Consider the following 24,081-nt stretch of genomic DNA (forward strand, 5'->3'; position numbering starts at 1 on the left):
TGTTTTTAGTAACTCATCAAAACATCCAGGAACAAAGACAAGCATGTGTCTGTTAATTTATCATTGATCACCAATGTAAAATCTGGCTTCAGATAAGCCTCAGCAGACAGGTTTACATGATTGAACACACACACACACACACACACACACACACACACACACACACACACACACACACACACACACACACACACACACACAGGGCAGAAAGTATCACACTTTAACAGCATTTGACTTTCATTTCCCTGAGTCAGCTCCTTATTTTCCCAGATTTTTTTCTTTAAATTTAAATTCCTTCCTTTAATTCCTGAATTGATTCAGCCAGTCAAACTTTTAAATCCTATTTTAGATTACACTGATTCATGCTTCATCATCATTCTTTTTGTCAGAATTGCAAGCACCTTTACACCCTGATTTCAAAGGGAATGTGTTGGGAATCAACAGACTCCACCAGCTCTCTGATGGCAGTTGGTAAACAATGATCACCATGGCAACATCTGGCTTCAGATGGGCCTCAGCCTACAGGCTTACATGGTTAAAAAACTCACACACAGGACACACAGGATTACATTTTAACAGGGTTTAAGAACGCCGACTTACATTTACCCTCAGTCAGGTCATTATTTCCATCAATGTTCTTTAAAATTTGATACATTCCTTTAATTTTTGAATAGACGCAACAATTTCAACTTTAAATTCCTTCATCCATTCCATTTATTCGACCATTTATTTCCTTTCATCCAAGAGTTCATGGCAGGCTAATTCAGCATTCTGCATTAGCATTTCAGTGCAAGCTTTCCAGGAGTTCTTAAAACAATTTTCAGACATATCCTCATTCATTCATGTTCAGCATTCTGCATTAGCAGTTGAGCGCAAGCTTTTACAGGAGTTTTTAAAACAATTTTCAGACATATCCTCAGTCATTCATGATCAGCATTCTACATCAGCAGTTGAGCACAAGCTTTTCAAGACTTCATTCAACCATTTTAAGACAAATCTTCAGTCATTCATGTTCAGCGTTCTGCATTAGCATTTCAGTGCAAGCCTTGCATGACTTCATTCAACCATTTTCAGACACATCTTCAGTCATTCATGTTCAGCTTCTGCTTTAGCATTTCAGCGCGAGTTAATTAAGACTTCATTCAGCCATTTTCAGACATATCTTCAGTCATTCATGTTCAGCATTTTGCATTAGCAGTTCAGCGCAAGCTGCTTCAGCATTCTGCATTCACAGCGCAATTTCTTCAGAAATTGCTTTTCTAGTTGCTGTGAATGCAGCAATGCATTCACAGCATATGTTCTTCTGTGACAAAAAAATTTATTCTTCTTCTTCATTCTTCCGCCCGCTTTTTTGGACCGCTAAAACTCCAGCAAACTTCAACCGATTTTCACCGTTCAAACTTCAAAACGTGTGTTTCAGTGGGGACAAGGGGGCTATGACTTTTCAGAAACTTTTCACGAATAATTTCCGAGATATTAAACAATTTACGAAATTTCGGTCACATAGAGATGAATGGGGAATTTTCAAAATTTTCTCCCTTCAGGACATTTTCTCAGCCTGCTTCAAGCCCTCCTCATTCAGTCATACTTTCAGCTACAAACTCCATTCCAACTTCAAAATATTCAGCTATCTTTTGGCTTCATTCAGTGGGTTTCAAATGTTTCCTAGCATTCATAGTTTCTTCACAATGACCCTTCAAAGGTCATGATGCATTTCAGCTCTTTGAGCCGTTTAACATTGGTGTGTATTGGACGGAATGTTTTGGCTCAGAGTGGGAGATTCAAACGACAGAGCAGGGAGAGGGGGAAACAAGACCTGAGAAACTTCTGGGTAAACTGCTCTCTTGGCCACATTTTTTGAGCTATCAACACAAATAAGCCCTCAGCATGTAAGTAGTCTTGTCCTGCTTCTGACAAAATGGTTTTTAAAGCAAAAGGATGGAGCACTTTTTCACAAAATGGCCAACTGTCATGAGAAGTTTAAAAAAATCCCCATATACCTCCATGTTAATTCCTGAGGGGTTTTCTCAGAGATCAGTAAATTTTCCCTCATCTATCTATCGCTCTCGTGGGTTCGTTTCTTGACCTTCATGCATGAAATTTAGACAGACAGCTTCCTCTGGGTCTCAGGATTCCTACGGTGTGTTCATTTTTATTCTAGCCCTCACGGTTTTGGCAAGGTGACAGGAGATTCGGACTCTTGCTTTGCCACAAAATCTTCATAAGATTACAGTAACAAGGGCAAAGTTGTGCACCTGCACCTGCTGTCTTTAACGAGCTGGTCTCCGTGGAAACCTTTGATCTCATGCAGCTGTTTATAGTAACTCATCAAAACATCCAGGACCAAGAAAAAGCATGTGTCTGGTAATTCATCATTGATCACCAATGTAAAATCTGGCTTCAGATAAGCCTCAGCAGACAGGTTTACATGATTGAACACACACACACACACACACACACACACACACACACACACACACACACACACACACACACACACACACACACAAACACACACACACACACACACACACACACACACACACACACACACACACACTCACACACACCCACACACACACACACAGGGCAGAAAGTATCACACTCTAACAGCATTTGACCTCCATTTCCCTGAGTCAGCTCCTTATTTTCCTAGATTGTTTTTCTTTAAATTTAAATTCCTTCCTTTAATTCCTGAATTGATTCAGCCAGTCAAACTTTTAAATCCAATTTTAGATTACACTGATTCATGCTTCATCATCATTCTTTTTGTCAGAATTGCAAGCACCTTTACACCCTGATTTCAACGGGAATGTGTTGGGAATCAACAGACTCCACCAGCTCTCCGATGGCAGTTGGAGAACAATGATCACCATGGCAACATCTGGCTTCAGATGGGCCTCAGCCTACAGGCTTACATGGTTAAAAAACTCACACACAGGACACACAGGATTACATTTTAACAGGGTTTAAGAAAGCCGACTTACATTTACCCTCAGTCAGGTCATTATTTCCATCAATGTTCTTTAAAATTTGATTTATTCCTTTAATTTTTGAATAGACGCAACCATTTCAACTTTAAATTCTTTCATCCATTCCATTTATTCGACCATTCATTTCCTTTCATCCAAGAGTTCATGGCAGGCTAATTCAGCATTCTGCATTAGCAGTTGAGCGCAAGCTTTTACAGGACTTCTTAAAACAATTTTCAGACATATCCTCAGTCATTCATGTTCAGCATTCTACATCAGCAGTTGAGCACAAGCTTTTCAAGACTTCATTCAACCATTTTAAGACAAATCTTCAGTCATTCATGTTCAGCGCTCTGCATTAGCATTTCAGTGCAAGCCTTGCATGACTTCATTCAACCATTTTCAGACACATCTTCAGTCATTCATGTTTAGCTTCTGCTGTAGCATTTCAGCATGAGTTATTTAAGACTTCATTTAGCAATTTTCAGACATATCTTCAGTCATCCATGTTCAGCATTCTGCATTAGCAGTTCAGCGCAAGCTGCTTCAGCATTCTGCATTCACAGCGCAATTTCTTCAGAAATTGCTTTTCTAGTTCTTCTTCTTCTTCTTCTTCTTCATTCTTCCGCCCGCTTTTTTGGACCGCTAAAACTCCAGCAAACTTCAACCGATTTTCACCGTTCAAACTTCAAAACGTGTGTTTCAGTTGGGACAAGGGGGCTATGACTCTTCAGAAACTTTTCACAAATACTTTCCGAGATATTCGACGATTTACGAAATTTCGGTCCCATAGAGATGAATGCGGAATTTTCAAAATTTCCTCTCTTCAGGACATTTTTTCAGCCTGCTTCAAACCCTCCTCATTCAGTCATACATTCAGCTACAAACTCCATTCAAACTTCAAAATATTCAGCTATCTTTTGGCTTCATTCAGTGGGTTTCAAATGTTTCCTAGCATTCATAGTTTCTTCACAATGACCCTTCAAAGGTCATGATGCATTTCAGCTCTTTGAGCCGTTTAACATTGGTGTGTATTGGACGGAACGTTTTGGCTCAGAGTGGGAGATTCAAACGACAGAGCACGGAGAGGGGGAAACAAGACCTGAGAAACTTCTGGGTAAACTGCTCTCTTGGCCACATTTTTTTAGCTATCAACACAAATAAGCCCTCAGCATGTAAGTAGTCTTGTCCTGCTTCTGACAAAGTGGTTTTTAAAGCAAAAGGATGGAGCACTTTTTCACAAAATGGCCAACTGTCATGAGAAGTTCAAAAAAATCCCCATATACCTCCATGTTAATTCCTGAGGGGTTTTCTCAGAGATCAGTAAATTTTCCCTCATCTATCTATCGCTCTCGTGGGTTCGTTTCTTGACCTTCATGCATGAAATTTAGACCGACAGCTTCCTCTGGGTCTCAGGATTCCTACGGTGTGTTCATTTTTATTCTAGCCCTCACGGTTTTGGCAAGGTGACAGAAGATTCGGACTCTTGCTTTGCCACAAAATCTTCAGAAGATTACAGTAACAAGGGCAAAGTTGTGCACCTGCACCTGCTGCCCTTGATGAGCTGGTCACCGTGGTAACCTCTGATCTCATGCAGCTGTTTATAGTAACTCATCAAAACATCCAGGAACAAAGACAAGCATGTGTGTGTTAATTTATCATCGATCACCAATATAAAATCTGGCTTCAGATAAGCCTCAGCAGACAGGTTGACATGATTGAACACACACACACACACACACACACACACACACACACACACACACACACACACACACACACACACACACACACAGGGCAGAAAGTATCACACTTTAACAGCATTTGACTTCCATTTCCCTGAGTCAGCTCCTTATTTTCCTAGATTTTTTTTCTTTAAATTTAAATTCCTTCCTTTAATTCCTGAATTGATTCAGCCATTCAAACTTTTAAATCCAATTTTAGATTACACTGATTCATGCTTCATGATCATTCTTTTTGTCAGAATTGCAAACACCTTTACACCCTGATTTCAAAGGGAATGTGTTGGGAATCAACAGACTCCACCAGCTCTCTGATGGCAGTTGGTAAACAATGATCACCATGGCAACATCTGGCTTCAGATGGGCCTCAGCCTACAGGCTTACATGGTTAAAAAACTCACACACAGGACACACAGGATTACATTTTAACAGGGTTTAAGATAGCAGACTTACATTTACCCTCAGTCAGGTCATTATTTCCATCAATGTTCTTTAAAATTTGATTTATTCCTTTAATTTTTGAATACACGCAACCATTTCAACTTTAAATTCATTCATCCATTCAATTTATTGTCCATTTATTTCCTCTCATCCAAGAGTTCATGGCAGGTTAATTTAGCATTCTGCATTAGCAGTTGAGCGCAAGCTTTTACAGGACTTCTTTAAACAATTTTCAGACATATCCTCAGTCATTCATGATCAGCATTCTGCATCAGCAGTTGAGCACAAGCTTTTCAAGACTTCATTCAACCATTTTAAGACACATCTTCAGTCATTCATGTTCAGTGTTCTGCATAAGCATTTCAGTGCAAGCCTTGCATGACTTCATTCAACCATTTTCAGACACATCTTCAGTCGTTAATGTTCAGCTTCTGCTGTAGCATTTCAGCGCGAGTTATTTAAGACTTCATTCAGCCATTTTCAGACATATCTTCAGTCATCCATGTTCAGCATTCTGCATTAGCAGTTCAGCGCAAGCTGCTTCAGCATTCTGCATTCACAGCGCAATTTCTTCAGAAATTGCTTTTCTAGTTGCTGTGAATGCAGCAATGCATTCACAGTATATGTTCTTCTGTGACAAAAAAATTTATTCTTCTTCTTCATTCTTCCGCCCGCTTTTTTGGACCGCTAAAACTCCAGCAAACTTCAACCGATTTTCACCGTTCAAACTTCAAAACGTGTGTTTCAGTGGGGACAAGGGGGCTATGACTTTTCAGAAACTTTTCACAAATAATTTCCGAGATAGTAAACAATTTACGAAATTTCGGTCACATAGAGATGAATGGGGAATTTTCAAAATTTTCTCCCTTCAGGACATTTTCTCAGCCTGCTTCAAGCCCTCCTCATTCAGTCATACTTTCAGCTACAAACTGCATTCAAACTTCAAAATATTCAGCTATCTTTTGGCTTCATTCAGTGGGTTTCAAATGTTTCCTAGCATTCATAGATTCTTCACAATGACCCTTCAAAGGTCATGATGCATTTCAGCTCTTTGAGCCGTTTAACATTGGTGTGTATTGGACGGAATGTTTTGGCTCAGAGTGGGAGATTCAAACGACAGAGCACGGAGAGGGGGAAACAAGACCTGAGAAACTTCTGGGTAAACTGCTCTCTTGGCCACATTTTTTTAGCTATCAACAAAAATAAGCCCTCAGCATGTAAGTAGTCTTGTCCTGCTTCTGACAAAGTGGTTTTTAAAGCAAAAGGATGGAGCACTTTTTCACAAAATGGCCAACTGTCATGAGAAGTTCAAAAAAATCCCCATATACCCCCATGTTAATTCCTGAGGGGTTTTCTCAGAGATCAGTAAAATTTCCCTCATCTATCTATCGCTCTCGTGGGTTCGTTTCTTGACCTTCATGCATGAAATTTAGACGGACAGCTTCCTCTGGGTCTCAGGATTCCTACGGTGTGTCCATTTTTATTCTAGCCCTCATGGTTTTGGCAAGGTGACAGGAGATTCGGACTCTTGCTTTGCCACAAAATCTTCATAAGATTACAGTAACAAGGGCAAAGTTGTGCACCTGCACCTGCTGCCTTTAACGAGCTGGTCTCCGTGGAAACCTTTGATCTCATGCAGCTGTTTATAGTAACTCATCAAAACATTCAGGAACAATGACAAGCTTGTGTGTGTTAATTTATCATTGATCACCAATGTAAAATCTGGCTTCAGATAAGCCTCAGCAGACAGGTTTACATGATTGAACACACACACACACACACACACACACACACACACACACACAAACACACACACACACACACACACACACACACACACACACACACACACACACACACACACACAGGGCAGAAAGTATCACACTTTAACAGCATTTGACTTCCATTTCCCTGAGTCAGCTCCTTATTTTCCTAGATTTTTTTTCTTTAAATTTAAATTCCTTCCTTTAATTCCTGAATTGATTCAGCCAGTCAAACTTTTAAATCCAATTTTAGATTACACTGATTCATGCTTCATCATCATTCTTTTTGTCAGAATTGCAAGCACCTTTACAACCTGATTTCAAAGGGAATGTGTTGGGAATCAACAGACTCCACCAGCTCTCTGACGGCAGTTGGTGAACAATGATCACCATGGCAACATCTGGCTTCAGATGGGCCTCAGCCTTCAGGCTTACATGGTTAAAAAACTCACACACAGGACACACAGGATTACATTTTAACAGGGTTTAAGAAAGCCGACTTACATTTACCCTCAGTCAGGTCATTATTTCCATCAATGTTCTTTAAAATTTGATTTATTCCTTTAATTTTTGAATAGACGCAACCATTTAAACTTTAAATTTCTTCATCCATTCCATTTATTCGTCCATTCATTTCCTTTCATCCAAGAGTTCATGGCAGGCTAATTCAGCATTCTGCATTAGCAGTTGAGCGCAAGCTTTTACAGGACTTCTTAAAACAATTTTCAGACATAACTTCAGTCATTCATGATCAGCATTCTGCATGAGCAGTTGAGCACAAGCTTTTCAAGACTTCATTCAACCATTTTAAGACAAATCTTCAGTCATTCATGTTCAGCGTTCTGCATTAGCATTTCGGTGCAAGCCCTGCATGACTTCATTCAACCATTTTCAGACACATCTTCAGTCATTCATGTTCAGCGTTCTGCATTAGCATTTCAGCGCGAGTTATTTAAGATTTTGTTCAGCCATTTTCAGACATATCTTCAGTCATCCATGTTCAGCATTCTGCATTAGCATTTCAGCGCAAGCTGCTTCAGCATTCTGCATTCACAGCGCAATTTCTTCAGAAATTGCTTTTCTAGTTCTTCTTCTTCTTCTTCTTCTTCATTCTTCCGCCCGCTTTTTTGGACCGCTAAAACTCAGGCAAACTTCAACCGATTTTCACCGTTCAAACTTCAAAACGTGTGTTTCAGTTGGGACAAGGGGGCTATGACTCTTCAGACACTTTTCACAAATACTTTTCGAGATATTTCAGAATTTGTGCGTTTTTTGGTCTCATAGAGATGAATGAGGAATTTTCAAAATTTTCTCCTTTCAGGACATTTTTTCAGCCTGCTTCAAACGCTCCTCATTTAGTCATACATTCAGCTACAAACTCCATTCAAACTTTAAAATATTAAGCTACCTTTTGGCTTCATTCAGTTGGTTTCAAATGTTTCCTAGCATTCATAGTTTCTTCACAATGACCCTTCAAAGGTCATGATGCATTTCAGCTCTTCGAGCCGTTTTAACATTGGTGTGTATTGGACGGAATGTTTCGGCTTAGAGCAGGGAGAGGGTGAAACCAAACCTGAAAAATTTCTGGGTAAACTGCTCTTTTGGTCACAATTTTTACTCCACATAGGAACATTATATATCAAAATGGAGAGAGGCTTGTCCTGCTTCTGACAAAGTGGTTTTTAAAGCAAAAGGATGGAGCACTTTTTCACAAAATGGCCAACTGTCATGAGAAGTTCAAAAAAATCCCCATATACCTCCATGTTAATTCCTGAGGGGTTTTCTCAGAGATCAGTAAAATTTCCCTCATCTATCTATCGCTCTCGTGGGTTCGTTTCTTGACCTTCATGCATGAAATTTAGACGGACAGCTTCCTCTGGGTCTCAGGATTCCTACGGTGTGTTCATTTTTATTCTAGCCCTCACGGTTTTGGCAAGGTGACAGGAGATTCGGACTCTTGCTTTGCCACAAAATCTTCAGAAGATTACAGTAAGAAGGGCAAAGTTGTGCACCTGCACCTGCTGCCCTTGACGAGCTGGTCACCGTGGAAACCTTTCATCTCATGCAGCTGTTTATAGTAACTCATCAAAACATTCAGGAACAAAGACAAGCATGTGTGTGTTAATTTATCATTGATCACCAATGCAAAATCTGGCTTCAGATAAGCCTCAGCAGACAGGTTTACATGATTGAACACACACACACACACACACACACACACACACACACACACACACACACACACACACACACACAGGGCAGAAAGTATCACACTTTAACAGCATTTGACTTCCATTTCCCTGAGTCAGCTCCTTATTTTCCTAGATTTTTTTCTTTAAATTTAAATTCCTTCACTTAATTCCTGTATTGATTCAGCCATTCAAACTTTTAAATCCAATTTTAGATCACACTGATTCATGCTTCATGATCATTCTTTTTGTCAGAATTGCAAGCACCTTTACACCCTGATTTCAAAAGGGGTGTTGGGAATCAACAGACTCCACCAGCTCTCTGATGGCAGTTGGTAAACAATGATCACCATGGCAACATCTGGCTTCAGATGGGCCTGAGCCTACAGGCTTACATGGTTAAAAAACTAACACACAGGACACACAGGATTACATTTTAACAGGGTTTAAGATAGCAGACTTACATTTTCCCTTAGTCAGGTCATTATTTCTATAAATGTTCTTTAAAATTTAATTCACTCCTTTCATTTTTGAATAGACGCAACCATTTCAACTTTAAATTCATTCATCCATTCTATTTATTTGTCCATTCATTTCCTTTCATCCAAGAGTTCATGGCAGGCTAATTCAGCATTCTGCATTAGCAGTTGAGCGCAAGCTTTTACAGGAGTTTTTAAAACAATTTTCAGACATATCCTCAGTCATTCATGATCAGCATTCTACATCAGCAGTTGAGCACAAGCTTTTCAAGACTTCATTCAACCATTTTAAGACAAATCTTCAGTCATTCATGTTCAGCGTTCTGCATTAGCATTTCAGTGCAAGCCTTGCATGACTTCATTCAACCATTTTCAGACACATCTTCAGTTATTCATGTTCAGCTTCTGCTTTAGCATTTCAGCGCGAGTTAATTAAGACTTCATTCAGCCATTTTCAGACATATCTTCAGTCATTCATGTTCAGCATTCTGCATTAGCAGTTCAGCGCAAGCTGCTTCAGCATTCTGCATTCACAGCGCAATTTCTTCAGAAATTGCTTTTCTAGTTCTTCTTCTTCTTCATTCTTCCGCCCGCTTTTTTGGACCGCTAAAACTCCGACAAACTTCAACCGATTTTCACCGTTCAAACTTCAAAACGTGTGTTTCAGTGGGGACAAGGGGGCTATGACTCTTCAGAAACTTTTCACAAATACTTTCCGAGATATTTCAGGATTTGTGCGTTTCTTGGTCTCATAGAGATGAATGGGGAATTTTTAAAATTTCCTCTCTTCAGGACATTTTTTCAGCCTGCTTCAAACCCTCCTCACTCAGTCATACATTCAGCTACAAACTCCATTCAAACTTCAGAATATTCAGCTATCTTTTGGCTTCATTCAGTGGGTTTCAAATGTTTCCTAGCATTCATAGTTTCTTCACAATGACCCTTCAAAGGTCATGATGCATTTCAGCTCTTTGAGCCGTTTAACATTGGTGTGTATTGGACGGAATGTTTTGGCTCAGAGTGGGAGATTCAAACGACAGAGCAGGGAGAGGGGGAAACAAGACCTGAGAAACTTCTGGGTAAACTGCTCTCTTGGCCACATTGTTTGAGCTATCAACACAAATAAACCCTCAGCATGTAAGTAGTCTTGTCCTGCTTCTGACAAAATGGTTTTTAAAGCAAAAGGATGGAGCACTTTTTCACAAAATGGCCAACTGTCATGAGAAGTTAAAAAAAATCCCCATATACCTCCATGTTAATTCCTGAGGGGTTTTCTCAGAGATCAGTCAAATTTCCCTCATCTATCTATTGCTCTCGTGGATTCGTTTCTTGACCTTCATGCATGAAATTTAGACGGACAGCTTCCTCTGGGTCTCAGGATTCCTACGGTGTGTTCATTTTTATTCTAGCCCTCACGGTTTTGGCAAGGTGATAGGAGATTCGGACTCTTGCTTTGCCACAAAATCTTCATAAGATTACAGTAACAAGGGCAAAGTTGTGCACCTGCACCTGCTGCCTTTAACGAGCTGGTCTCCGTGGAAACCTTTGATCTCATGCAGCTGTTTATAGTAACTCATCAAAACATCCAGGGACAAAGACAAGCATGTGTCTGTTAATTCATCAGTGATCACCAATGCAAAATCTGGCTTCAGATAAGCCTCAGCAGAGAGGTTTACATGATTGAACACACACACACACACACACACACACACACACACACACACACACACACACACACACACACACACACACACACACACACACACACACACACACACACACACACACAGACACTCACACACACTCACACTCACACACACAGGGCAGAAAGTATCACACTTTAACAGCATTTGACTCCCATTTCCAGCTCCTTATTTTCCTAGATTTTTTTCTTTAAATTTAAATTCCTTCCTTTAATTCCTGAATTGGTTCAGCCATTCAAACTTTTAAATCCAATTTTAGATTACACTGCTTCATGCTTCATCATCATTCTTTTTGTCAGAATTGCAAGCACCTTTACACCCTGATTTCAAAGGGAATGTGTTGGGAATAAACAGACTCCACCAGCTCTCTGATGGCAGTTGGTGAACAATGATCACCATGGCAACATCTGGCTTCAGATGGGCCTCAGCCTACAGGCTTACATGGTTAAAAAACTCATACACAGGACACACAGGATTACATTTTAACAGGGTTTAAGAAAGCCGACTTACATTTACCCTCAGTCAGGTCATTATTTCCATCAATGTTCTTTAAAATTTGAATTATTCCTTTAATTTTTGAATAGACGCAACCATTTAAACTTTAAATTTCTTCATCCATTCCATTTATTCGACCATTCATTTCCTTTCATCCAAGAGTTCATGGCAGGCTAATTCAGCATTCTGCATTAGCAGTTGAGCGCAGGCTTTTACAGGACTTCTTTAAACAATTTTCAGACATATCCTCAGTCATTCATGATCAGCATTCTGCATCAGCAGTTGAGCACAAGCTTTTCAAGACTTCATTCAACCATTTTAAGACACATCTTCAGTCATTCATGTTCAGCGTTCTGCATTAGCATTTCAGTGCAAGCCTTGCCTGACTTTATTCAACCATTTTCAGACACATCTTCAGTCATTCATGTTCAGCTTCTGCTTTAGCATTTCAGCGCGAGTTATTTAAGACTTCATTCAGCCATTTTCAGACATATCTTCAGTCATCCATGTTCAGCATTCTGCATTAGCAGTTCAGCGCAAGCTGCTTCAGCATTCTGCATTCACAGCGCAATTTCTTCAGAAATTGCTTTTCTAGTTTGATTTGTTATTCTAAAGAACTTTCAAAAAGCAGATAATAACAACATTGTTTCCCAGTTTAGTTTCCCACTCCTGAATTTATTCCCTCTCAATTTTCATCTCCTCCTTTTGTGTCCCAGTACAGCCCGAGATGCCTGGCTAGTCATCTAGGAAGTGATTGCCCCCTGTGGCTGGCCTAGCTTTGCAACGAGCTCCCTGCCAAGATAACCAGGGGCTGGTAGATTAGGGCAGAGGCAGAGTGATAAATGAGCCAGATGTGCTGGCAGCGGAGAGGAAGCGTGGGCTGGCACCAAGACAAGTGGAGCTGGCGAGGGGCTATTGTGTCTGGGCAGAGAGGTGGAGGCTGCTGGTGATATCCCTGCTCTGTTCTGTGATAAATGCCCAGAGAAGTGTGATATTTTTACAATGACAAGCACTGAGGCTGATGAAATCTTCCAGAGAATAATGCAACAGAATGGAACAAGTTGTTCTGAGCCTCATCTTTCTATCAGGTTATGGTTTTAATTCTCAAACCTCTGTCTCTAGGTGAAAGACATGGTCAGTTGGTGAAATGGATAAATAACGATGGGTGTAAACAATTTTTCTCATAAAAAATGATCTGATACTGTATAAAAGAAGCACTAGACCCTATGAATGTGATTTTATCGGTCTACTAAACTATGAAATGTAATTTGAAACAGTTCCAAAATCGAATGACCGCCAAAAAAAAAGAGTGAAAATGTCTGTTGATGTCAACAGCATGCTGACTTAAAACCCATATCATCAAGTTTAGAAATTAAATATTTTAAATTTGACTTTAAGATGAAGGTTTATCATGTTTTATCTTTTCTGAAAGGCTATCACATGTAGCTGTGTTGTACCTTACCTAATTGTAAATGCTATAGATAGATAGATAGATAGATAGATAGATAGATAGATAGATAGATAGATAGATAGATAGATAGATAGATAGATAGATAGATGATAGATAGATAGATAGATAGATAGATATTTAATAACAAATAACTTATTTCACCAGTACACTTGTATGATTTTTAGGAAGGTGAATCATCTAAAACTTGTCATGCTTTTGTGGTTACACCATTTGACCATTTAATGGAACTGATTTTTTAATTAATAAAAAGTGGTAGAAATCTCATATAAAACAATTATGGAACCAACAGGAATGAAAACTAAACATTTAAAGAAACCTAACCTAACATTTTGCTTGAAGCCAGAGATGTTCACAAGTTTTTTTTTGCAAGTCCAAGTCAAGTCCCAAGTCTTTGTGGGGTGAGACTTGGTCGAGTCTCAAGTCTTAGGTCTCTAGTCTTAGGTCAAGTTTTGAGTCTCTAAAAATCTCTGTCCAGTCTCTTCTCTCTCTACACTCTTTCCCTTTATCACGGTTTCTTTTCTGATATCACCTGGTTCTAGTCAAGCAGTAATCTTCAAACTTGGCAATATGTGGGAAAAAAGTATATATATACCAAAACACTAATAAAGAGTATCATTTTAAAACTTAAGGGGAGCCTTATACACAAAGTAAATGTGTTCTGCACAATATGGCAGCCAGACCATAATTCTGTTGTGGTGATGCTGGACAGGACAAGTTAAAAAAAAAAAAAAAAAAATCTTATGAGCTTTTGTCATCTGCTGCTATCCGGCCTACCAGGAATACTGCACAGCTATATCTACAAAAAGCATTCAGAGCATCATGCCTATCTGTTAGCATACAGCATCAGTACTGATTAGCTGTTATATGATAACTTTAAACAGGCCATTGCAATACAATATGAAGAAAACACACGATGAATACTTTCCTTTAAAGGAAACTGTATTCTTCCAACATGAACATAGTTACAGTACATCTTGCCCTCTGTTGTACAGGCTCAGTGGTTAGTTGGGGTGGATACAGCGTCTCTGATCTGGATCCTGCAGACTTTGCAGTCAGCTCTCCTTTTGAGGGTGCCTTCTTGTTCGAAGTTTTTTATAACCAAATGTAATGACAAATGGTACAGCAGCGGCTTCAGGTCTGCCGCCGCACACCATTGTTGTAATCTGATGTACAAGTAATACCGTGTGATACTGTGAGACACATACCTGATGGGTAAAGTGGTTACCATGGTTACCATGAAAAAAGTAAGGGGTCACATTTCCCTAATCTTAATACATGAAAAATGATTGTTCAAGATCCCCAAAACACGAGCCCAAGTCAAGTCTAAAGTCTCTGTGTGCGCGACTTAAGTGCGACTAGAGTTAGTCGTAAACATTAGTCCTCATTTATGCTTAAAGGTAGAGTCTGCAGGAGTTTTTGCTACTTGTTAGTAAACAAAACATTCAAACTGGGCTACTCCTCTTTGGCTCAGTGCCAGCAGCAGCCCACACCCAGAACCTCTAAATGTGACCATGTGAACACACTCACTAGCCCAGCGACCACCTGTAGCATCGCATTCCTAAGTGGGAGAGACTCGAAAGCCGTGTACCTGACTTGGCATGTTAGCACAAGCTAATCACGGGCATTTGACACATACCTGGTTAGCAGAAAGCTAACTTGTGCCCCTCTGCTTCCTTTGCTGCTTTTGTAAACTCAATTCATACTAAGTTCAGTGTGTGTGATCTCTGTGGACAAGGTTATCCTGCGACAAACAGAAGTATTTGCAGCTGTTTCCTCAAGAAAAGGCCTCTTAAAAGCACAAACACAAACACATTTAGAGCTGGACTGCCCTTGCATGCTTCACTTCACTTCACTTTAGTCACGCTATTTGTGTTTTTTATAGGGACCATCTTGTTGGCGAAGGAGGATTTCCTCTAATCAAATGGAATGGAAGTCCTCAAAATAGAGAAATGGACCAAATCATTTTGCAGGATGTGTAATTGTTATTCTGCACACACCTCTTGGCTGTTCAAAAACAAAAACAACTCACCCTGAAAATAGCTTTTCTTGCACAACTGCTGCACATAACGAGGCTGAGATCCTAATCTAAATTTCTTTGCATTAATGTGCATCTATTTACTGCAGCAAAGTGAAGTTGTAAGGAAGAAGAAAACTTCCCCAGTGCATAATTTTTTCCTGTTTAGCAGAAGACAAATCAGAGTAGCTTGGTTTCATGCACCACGCTGCGGAACAGATTTCCTAATTACACTCCTAATGAAAAGTAAACACACACTTTGCACAAAGGCAAAGCTAAATCCACCACACAGGAAGTGTTAACAGCTGACGGGAGGAAGTTTGCCTCAGAGGAAAGGACAAAAGCTGGAGCTGTAGAGAAGTCGAATTAAGAGCCAGTGAATGCTACATCCGCTTTGTGAGGTTATTAATTTACCTTTCCAAGCAAGAGGAGGAGCACCTGTCGAAGCTGGAGCCTCTGGAACACAAAAAGGTCGTAGACAGCCGACACAGCAAGCACCGTCACTCCCTGTTCCTTCCACAGCATACTGGCTGCTGCACACCAAAGACTGCTCAGCATCCAGCTCCAGAAAAGAGCGCCAGAGCAGCCGTCACATTTTCTGCTCTGAAATGACTTTTTTCTGCGCACTCCACAGTGTCTCATGTAGCAGAGAAGAGACAGCAAGAAAAACAGGGCAGCGCCTACATCCGCCCGCCCGACGATACCAGCGACCGCTTCAGTGTGAACCGGGTGGGACGCAAAAAGAAGGCCGGCAAGCAGACTCCAAAGTCCTCCACCCAGCAGAGGGCGACTGAAGGAGGTGAAGAGCGTGGTAACAAGAGCGTGAAGAATAACATTCAGCAGGTGGTAGCCCCACGGGCGCAGGCCATGAAGGGTGTAGTTTAGGCGGAAGGAGAGGGTGCAGAGTGGACGGAAGGACTTGTGGCTGCCGCTGTGAGTGAGCAGAGTGCCCCAGAAGTCATCATACAGGATGTTCGTCCACGGGGTCTCAGGGAGTAGGTCCTGGTTGGTCTTGATGGCTCGGCTGAAAGAAAAGAAGAGAAAATGTCTTACTCACTAACTCTGGTTCATTCAGAATGAATGAGCAGCTGAAGTCATTTTAAATCATGTTTTACAGACTTAAATGTTTGGGGGCAATACATGATTGTCTTCAAGATTTATTGGAACCAAATTGTTCATACAGAATTTCAAATTTTACTGTTTGGTGTATCAGATGAGACAGACGCAAATGAGAGGCATGGAAGTGAACTAAACCGCAGAAATTTGTCAGTTTTACCAAAACATTTGAATTTCAATCAAGATTTGAAAGCTAAAGGGCTACAGAGTTGGCTGAAACTTTTCAGGAGCTCACAGCTACCCTTTCAACCTTACCCCTTTTTCAAAGCAGTTGCTGAAAAAAGTTTTTAAAAAAAGTTTGTCAAAAACAAACAGATTTGATTTTGTGAAACGGACCAGGAGCCATATTTATTAACCGTATAAACTCGGTTTGATAGCTATTTATTTAGTAATTCCCTTTTAAAGAAATCAGGAGACAAGACATCAGTTGTCTGTAGCCATGAGTGCTGTATACAAATCACCAAACTAACTCTGTCTCGAGGAAGATGTTTTCCATTAGAGGAAATAGGAAAAAATATGTAAGAATTTTTTTAAAGTATGAATTTCATTTTGATTGTTTTTGAAACTATTTTATACCTACAAATTACGTTTTGAGACCAAAACATTAGCTGCATGCCTGTACATATTTTTTTGCAATAACTGTAATGTAGTCTTGTGTTTTCTGAGTTTTTTTTAATAATCAGTGTCTATAAAGCTCATCTTTAACATCATGATCAATAATTTCATTTAAACTTGTTGGCTGTAAGAGTTGTTGAGTTTCTGCAGAATGTACAGAGCTGTAGGTTTTTACAACCAGCCTATGCTCAACCCAGATGAAGTATTACGAAACATTACATGATGTACTTAAGTTTTGTAAGCATACTTGACAGAAAATGTAAATGTACATATGATTCAGAACATGATCAATTCCAACGCTGTAACTGATTCATTAGAAGATGAAAGCCAGGAGCCATAAGAAAACTGACCTTGGGCCAGACTTTGGACATGCAAAATTATGAAGAATTTTTAAATCTTAAAAGATTAGATTTGATCAAGGATGGAAAAAAGTAGCTAGAGGAAGTAAAGTTTATTATTCTTAAGACTTAAAGTCTGATCTGAAAAAAAAGGAAAAAGAAGGTTGTATTTGAAGAATTTTTTAAATGTAAAAATGTTTTTTAACATTCCATAATAAGTTTTTTTTTTCTTAAATGAATTTGTCCTCAAAGCTTTCCCTGAGTGTTTGATGAAAAGAAACAATCCCTTCTTTCTTCCTTATCTCTGGCCTTAACGCTTTTATGAATACTTGTAAGAACGTCAAAACAAAAAAAAAAAAAAAAAAAAAAAAAAAGGAAATTTGAGCTGACTGGTGATCCATTTATAAGTGAAGTTTAAAAGACAGATTAAATAAAGATTTAAAATGTAACAGCCTGACCACAGACTGGCTCATTAAACAGGACAGTGTGTATTGTATCTCCCTTCATTAGATGGACTCAGCATGCACATATGTCAGCTATCAACACACAAACACACACAGAGCAGGGGACAGGTGTAGTTTCACGCCCCTGAGGCATCTGTGGATTCTTATAATGAGCAGTTCATTACAGAGGCTGAAACAGCGTTTATGTACTCTTACAGTCTGCAACAAAGAGGCTCGCCACAGGGATTAAGAGAGATGAACGGCTAGCAGCTACAACAGCTCGTTGCTGGGAGGGAGAAGCCCACAAGACATAAAAACCTGGCATACATGAAAGATATCTGTGCTTATTTTTGACACCTGGACAAAAAGGCAGCCATATTTAGATAAAGGATCATTTTTGCCACAGTGTCAACAGGCAAAGGCGAAATGTGCTAGACTTTCCTTCAAGGTTAAACCCTTTATTTGAAACATGAGTTTTAAAGACCTCTCTCTCTCTCTCTCTCTCTCTCTCTCTCTCTCTCTCTCTCTGTGGTTTGTATTGTGTTGTATTTGTATTCTGGCCCTTTTAGAATGGCTGCTCTCATGAAATCTTTCACATTGCTAATTTTTAGGAAGCTGTGGTATAAAAACATAAGTTGGTGCTTATGTTTTAAAATAAGTATTTTCTGCATTAAAAGACTAAATATTTACCAAAAGCTTTACTAAGAAAGTTGCCAAACTGCCCAATTTATCAAATGTGATGCCAAACATATACCATAATGAATTTGAAAAAAAATAGTGGATTTTGCCTTTAGGATTAAGTAACATCCCAGTTCTGAAAGATTTAAATTTCTTGGCTACTTTTTGAAAGGTCAGGCTTAACAAGGTTAATTTGGTTTCACACATGCAAACTGGTTGTCACTGGCTAAAACTTTGCTTAAAGAAATATTTCTTTACTGTAATAGGAATTTGAATAACCAAGAATTTAATACAGGTATTAGAAAAGCAATGAAATCTTGACCTTTTAATGAAAAACAAACAAATTCAGACATATTGTGTAACTCAATATCATATTTTCATATTGTTATTTACGCATCCGTAATAACTTAAATTAAATAACAGTCTTCTTCTTGAACTGGTTTTGGTAAGGGCTTTGTCTATGTTTTGCGTGGCAGACCAAGGAGGGAAAATGCAGCGTCTGGGGGCCCTCCACACACTTCCTTTGTCTGGAGGTTGTAACATCATACTGAGTACATAAAGAAGGAGGAGGAGAAAGAAAAAAAGGGGAAACAAAGCTGAAGCTACATTCAGAGTAAAACCAAAAAAAGAAAAGTACATTAAATCTGTTGAGGCGAGAACTGTTTAATGCCTTAATCCTGCTTTAATTGTTTTTTCCTTCAAGCCTGCAGCCCTGTCATCGCATGAGCTATAGTAAATTCCTCCATTTCCCAGGATTGTTCTCCCTCTGCGAACAGCCACTGTAAGTTTCTCAGGCTCTTAGACTGTACGCATTACATCACTCAGAAAACTTCCTTTAACTGTAGCTCTGCAGTGAGCTGATATTTATAAAAAACATTTTAAATCCCAGATGACATGATGGGAGCAGTGAACACTGAAATTTGACAATTATGGACAAAGTCATGTTTCCTTGAGTTATGTTTCAGTCTTTATAGATTCATAACGGCTGATTCTGTGAAAATATAAAATGTTCTGCACACCAAAAACACAAATATTTTTCTTCCTTCCTGTCCCTAAAAACAATAACTCATGACCAAATCCAAACTTGGCTGAATTCACCCTCACTGGACTCCCATGGGTCTGTCAGCACGGCTCAGATCTCAATACTCTCTGGTGATAACTCATTAAAATATTCAAATCAGCACCACTACCCCCCTCATCTCCCTCCCTGCTCCTGCCCAGCTCTGGAGGATGAAAAGAATGCATTAGGGGTGAAGGTTTCAAAGCTGGTGAATGTAAAACAGATGAGAGTGAATGTTTTTTACAAAAAAAGAAAAGGAACAAACATACAAAGGTGTGTCTTTTTGTGATTGTGCATGTGTAACAGCAGCAGACCACAGACTGATGGCTTCATCGAGACCTGTCTTTGCAGCCCTGCTGCTGGAGTGCTCTACTGTAGTGATTGCTCCTGCTGCGGGGGGGCTTCTGTATTCAGCCTGCAGCTGTGGAGCAGGCAGGCTGACAGCGGGGGGCTCTATTCACAGTCCTCTAAGAACAGGACGGTTTGGTTCTTTATAGTCGGACACTTCTTTTTCTGTAGGTAGAGGGGGTGAAAAAAGAGGATTTCTAAAAATATGCGCTAGATTGGGTTTTTGTAGAAGGGTGTGGTCTTTTTTCACCTGTCTACTGCTCTCAGAGAAAATTGGCTGTCTTTGTTTGTCTGTCTTTTCAATATGCAAATACAGTGCTGAACAGGCTCCCAAAAGTGATCTCACCAATACTGATTTGCTCTTTCATTGCTCTCCCTGCTTCATAAAGCATACAATGGGGCTTTTTTCAGGGCAATTGATATGCATAGAATATGTAAAATATGAGTCAATAAAATTTTCTGTTCACAGATTATGAAAAAAAAATATCATAAGAAAATACAAAAATGATCCACACCTTTTTTTTGTACAGAATTTGGCATAAAAACACAATGTGGCCCAGCAAATTGAGAAGACTACAATGAGGCAAACTTAAAACTCATTTTTTTGTTTTCTCATTTTCCACAAATACTTCAAAGGAGGAGCAGAGTTCACTCACAGATGTTTAGAAAATCAGGATAACCAAGTCTCTGCTATTCCCTCCTCAAAATAAAAAGTGTCCTTCAGATATTTGGCTTTGAGTTTTTGAGGTACCATTGTTCAGTGAGTGAGAAGCTGTGTGCAGAGAAGCAGCAAGTTGCAGCTTCTTTATGTCTGTAGTTCAAATCATTTAGAAGCTCCATCTCCTTTTTTTCCTCTTGCTCTCAAACTAAGGCCCCGTTTACACAACAACGTTTCACCTGAAAGCGCTAAAACGCAGTGAAAAGGCTGTGAAAAAAAATCTGCTTTTACACCGAAATGCTGAGGGACTGAAAACGCTGTAGTAAGCATGCCAAGCCTATAGTCTGCGCTATCACTGTCTTGTTGAGATACCACTTTTGGGAGATCTCCACCAAAGTAGGGTTTGGCCGATCATCTGATGTATTGGGGGATACTAAGTTCAAAATTGAAGCAACAGATGCACACTTTGTTAAAAGACAGTCAGCAGATATGGCAGATTAAGCAGCACAAGCACAACACGGTAGTCCGTGATAATCGTAACAACGGTACTATTGGACTATTGTACACGCTTGCGCAAAGCAGAGTGTGACGTCAGCGTCTCCGCCTAAAACGCCGGCTTATTGTTTACACAGCAACGGTGTCTGCAGCATTTTAGAAAAATCTCACTCTGGACACCGTTTTCAAAAGTTTGCATCTTAGGTCGGCTGAAACATCGTTTCCATGTAAATGCGAGGGTGGAACGCAACAAAACTTTTGCGTTTCACCCTAAAACCAGTCTGAAGCCCAATTTCCACCTAACAGTCTGATTTGGATCAGCACAGTTTGGCCAGATTGGTTAAGCCTGGTCCTGTTTCAATGTTTCCACAGCTAACAGTGCCCCTAAGTGGTAGGGGGCGTGTAAGCTGGATGGGGATAGCCGCATCAGTTAAATAATAGCGTGACGCCACATCAGCACGTCACAGTGTACCCCTCTAATAAATCTAGCAAAGAAGAAAAACGCGACACAGTAAACAAAGAGAAAATATGGAAGACATCCAGAATTTAGTCTTCTTTGTGATTAGCATGTGGCTCTTTGATACAAAGAACAATCAAGCTTTGTTTCAAAGAAGGCTGTGTGCCACCAGGAGAAATACCTGAAGGCCGTGCAACAGCAATCAATGAACTGCTCAGCAGTCAACGAACTGCTGTGTTGTAGCGTCATCTTCTGGGATCAGATCAGTTTAGTATGGCACCAGTATGGAAGGGGTCCCAAAAAGTGGGATGGCTCATCTTGGTTATTTGAGGATCTGTCCTGGGATCAGTCAGTGGAAATGCCGTAAAATGCGTGCTGTGCCAAGACGAACCGAATTGAACCGCTTGATGGAAACGGGACTTAAGATTTTGTTTGGTCCAGCCTGCTTCACCAAAACAGGCATATTGTGCATTCTCCTGTACTTTGCTGTTGACCTGCCAGACTTCGGGCTGTTACGGCTCAATGGACTCAGTCTTTGACTCCAAAACAGTCAAGGTGGATCATGGCTGTCTAAAGTCTAGTTCTACCAAAGTTTCCTGCCTTTTAAAGGGCATTTTTCCATACAATTGTAACTTGTAAATACTGCAAAGTGCTCTACTCATGCTGGGTGAAGATCAGAAGCAACAAGACTTCTTAATGCTGTTGGATCTCTGTAATAAAACTTAAGCATGTCTATCCTTATTAATGTTTGTGGAAAGCTTCCTGAGATGTTTGTTGTGATGTGTCGCCGTGTAAACTCATTCTGACTGCTTGATTGATTGACTGCCCCCTGATGGGATGTTTTATTTTGTTTGCTAAATTAGCCCACAAAAACCTGTCAGGAGAATATGCTTGGATAATATACAACCATAAACATCTAATTAATTAATCAATTAAATCACCACTTAATCATACCTTTTAATTACTAGTGTATGAAAAACAAGGCTCTCATTGCATTCTCAATCACGTATTGATCTTATCTTCAACATTCTGCCCCACACACAGTACTAGAGGAATAAGAGGCTGTGTGTAGTATAGAGAGGAGGCAGTTATGAGTGTTTGGAAGAAGTCAGAGCCTGGATCACCTCGGCATTAATCCAATACTGACAGGATTAGAAAGTGATCACAGAGTGCACAGAGTTTCAAAGACATGCACAGGGGGTCAGTGGGTAATCTGATTAAAACTTACTTGTGCATTTGTGGCTCCATACTTCAACTGTGAATGTCCAATGCTCACCCTCTGTGGTCTACATGAAACAGTGCGTAAAGTTGGCCTGAAAGCACTATTTTGGCTCTGTTCCCAGCAAACACTGCAGCTGGTTGAGGTTAAAAATCCCATAAATTTAATCTCGATGGTCTCTCTAACTGGGCACGGGTATTGTGTGGTACCACATGAACCAACCCAACACATGGCGGTAATCTCATTTTCTTTATAATCCTCATTTGTCGCTAGGTGCTGCCCTGTTGGTTGTGGTTGCCTGCTGCTGCAGCTCTCTCTTTTTGTCCGTTTCCTGAAATTTGTTCCTCTCTTTTTCGTCATCTTTGTATTTGGAGTGGGTCTCGTATGGCTCATTTGTTGGTCATACACTCCAAACTGGTTGTGTCTTCCATGAAGGGATGGGTACCCAATTAGATACCTTTAAAGGTACCAACTGAATCCTGTCAAAAGTACCGAGTACCGATTAATGCAAAATCAAAAGGCACCATGTTTAGGTACCTAAATGCATCCTTGTGACTGTGAGGGAGTGGAAGAGTAGGCGATTTTCTATGCTGGACATGAACACAGCATTGCAAGTTTAAATAATGAAGAATAAATATGTTGAATTAAAAAAACGTTATACTTTATTATTTAAAAAATGTTATTTCTTACCACATAAACACAAAAAGTACCAAAAATTGGTACCGTTGAGTACCGGTACCGTTTGCCAGGTACCGGGTGTCAGTACCATATTGTTTCAAATGTGAAAGGTACTCATCCCTTATTCTGTGATATTTTTACTATTTTTGCTCCTGTGTTTGTCTGGAGATCCTCCATGTAACCATGGCTACATTGTTTCATTGTGAAATCAGCTGTTAGCAGCCTGTAGCACGTTAGTGCTAACTGGTGCAAGGCCTGATGTTTCCCCACAAGGTGAGGAGAAGGAGGTGAGAATGACAATGCTAGTTCTCAGGTGTGAGCTAAGTGACTACATCGACCTGTCCTTCCATCCATTGTTATTAGGACCATAAGATCTATCTCCAATAAGATGGACGAGCTAGCCGTGCTAACCCAGCAACAGAGGGAATACCAGAAGGCAGAGCAGCATCATGCTATTCACAGACATGGCTAACGGAGCTAACATCAGACACCAACGCCACATTGGAAGAGCTTCACCTGCTGTGAGCAGACAGGATCCAGGAGACAGAGACTGAACAGACTGCTGAAGAAGCTCAGTCCTGGACCCTGTGGAGGTGGAGACTGGCTGAACTGGACAATGACGGACAAGCTGTCATCATCTGTTTTCTTATGGACCTTTTTGCACTTTTTATACACTTTCTTACTTTTGTTTTCTTGATTGCTGCTGT

The 24,081-nt window shown here is 40.0% G+C and overlaps 1 protein-coding gene across 1 annotated transcript in view; it reads right to left on the reverse strand.

The window, feature by feature from the left end:
• The window catches only part of LOC141810857 (protein O-mannosyl-transferase TMTC2-like), a 77,387-nt gene that overhangs the window by 40,078 nt on the left and 13,228 nt on the right, over nt 1-24,081 (reverse strand). Inside the window, exon 2 of the mRNA XM_074698694.1 lies at nt 15,684-16,293. Coding sequence (XP_074554795.1) covers nt 15,684-16,293 — 610 coding nt within the window. The remainder of the gene's footprint in view (nt 1-15,683; nt 16,294-24,081) is intronic.

This window comes from Halichoeres trimaculatus, unplaced genomic scaffold (assembly GCF_033239565.1).
Source record: "Halichoeres trimaculatus isolate MK-OKI-2021-1 unplaced genomic scaffold, fHalTri1.1 fHalTri1_scaffold_21, whole genome shotgun sequence".
Lineage (NCBI taxonomy): Eukaryota > Metazoa > Chordata > Actinopteri > Labriformes > Labridae > Halichoeres > Halichoeres trimaculatus.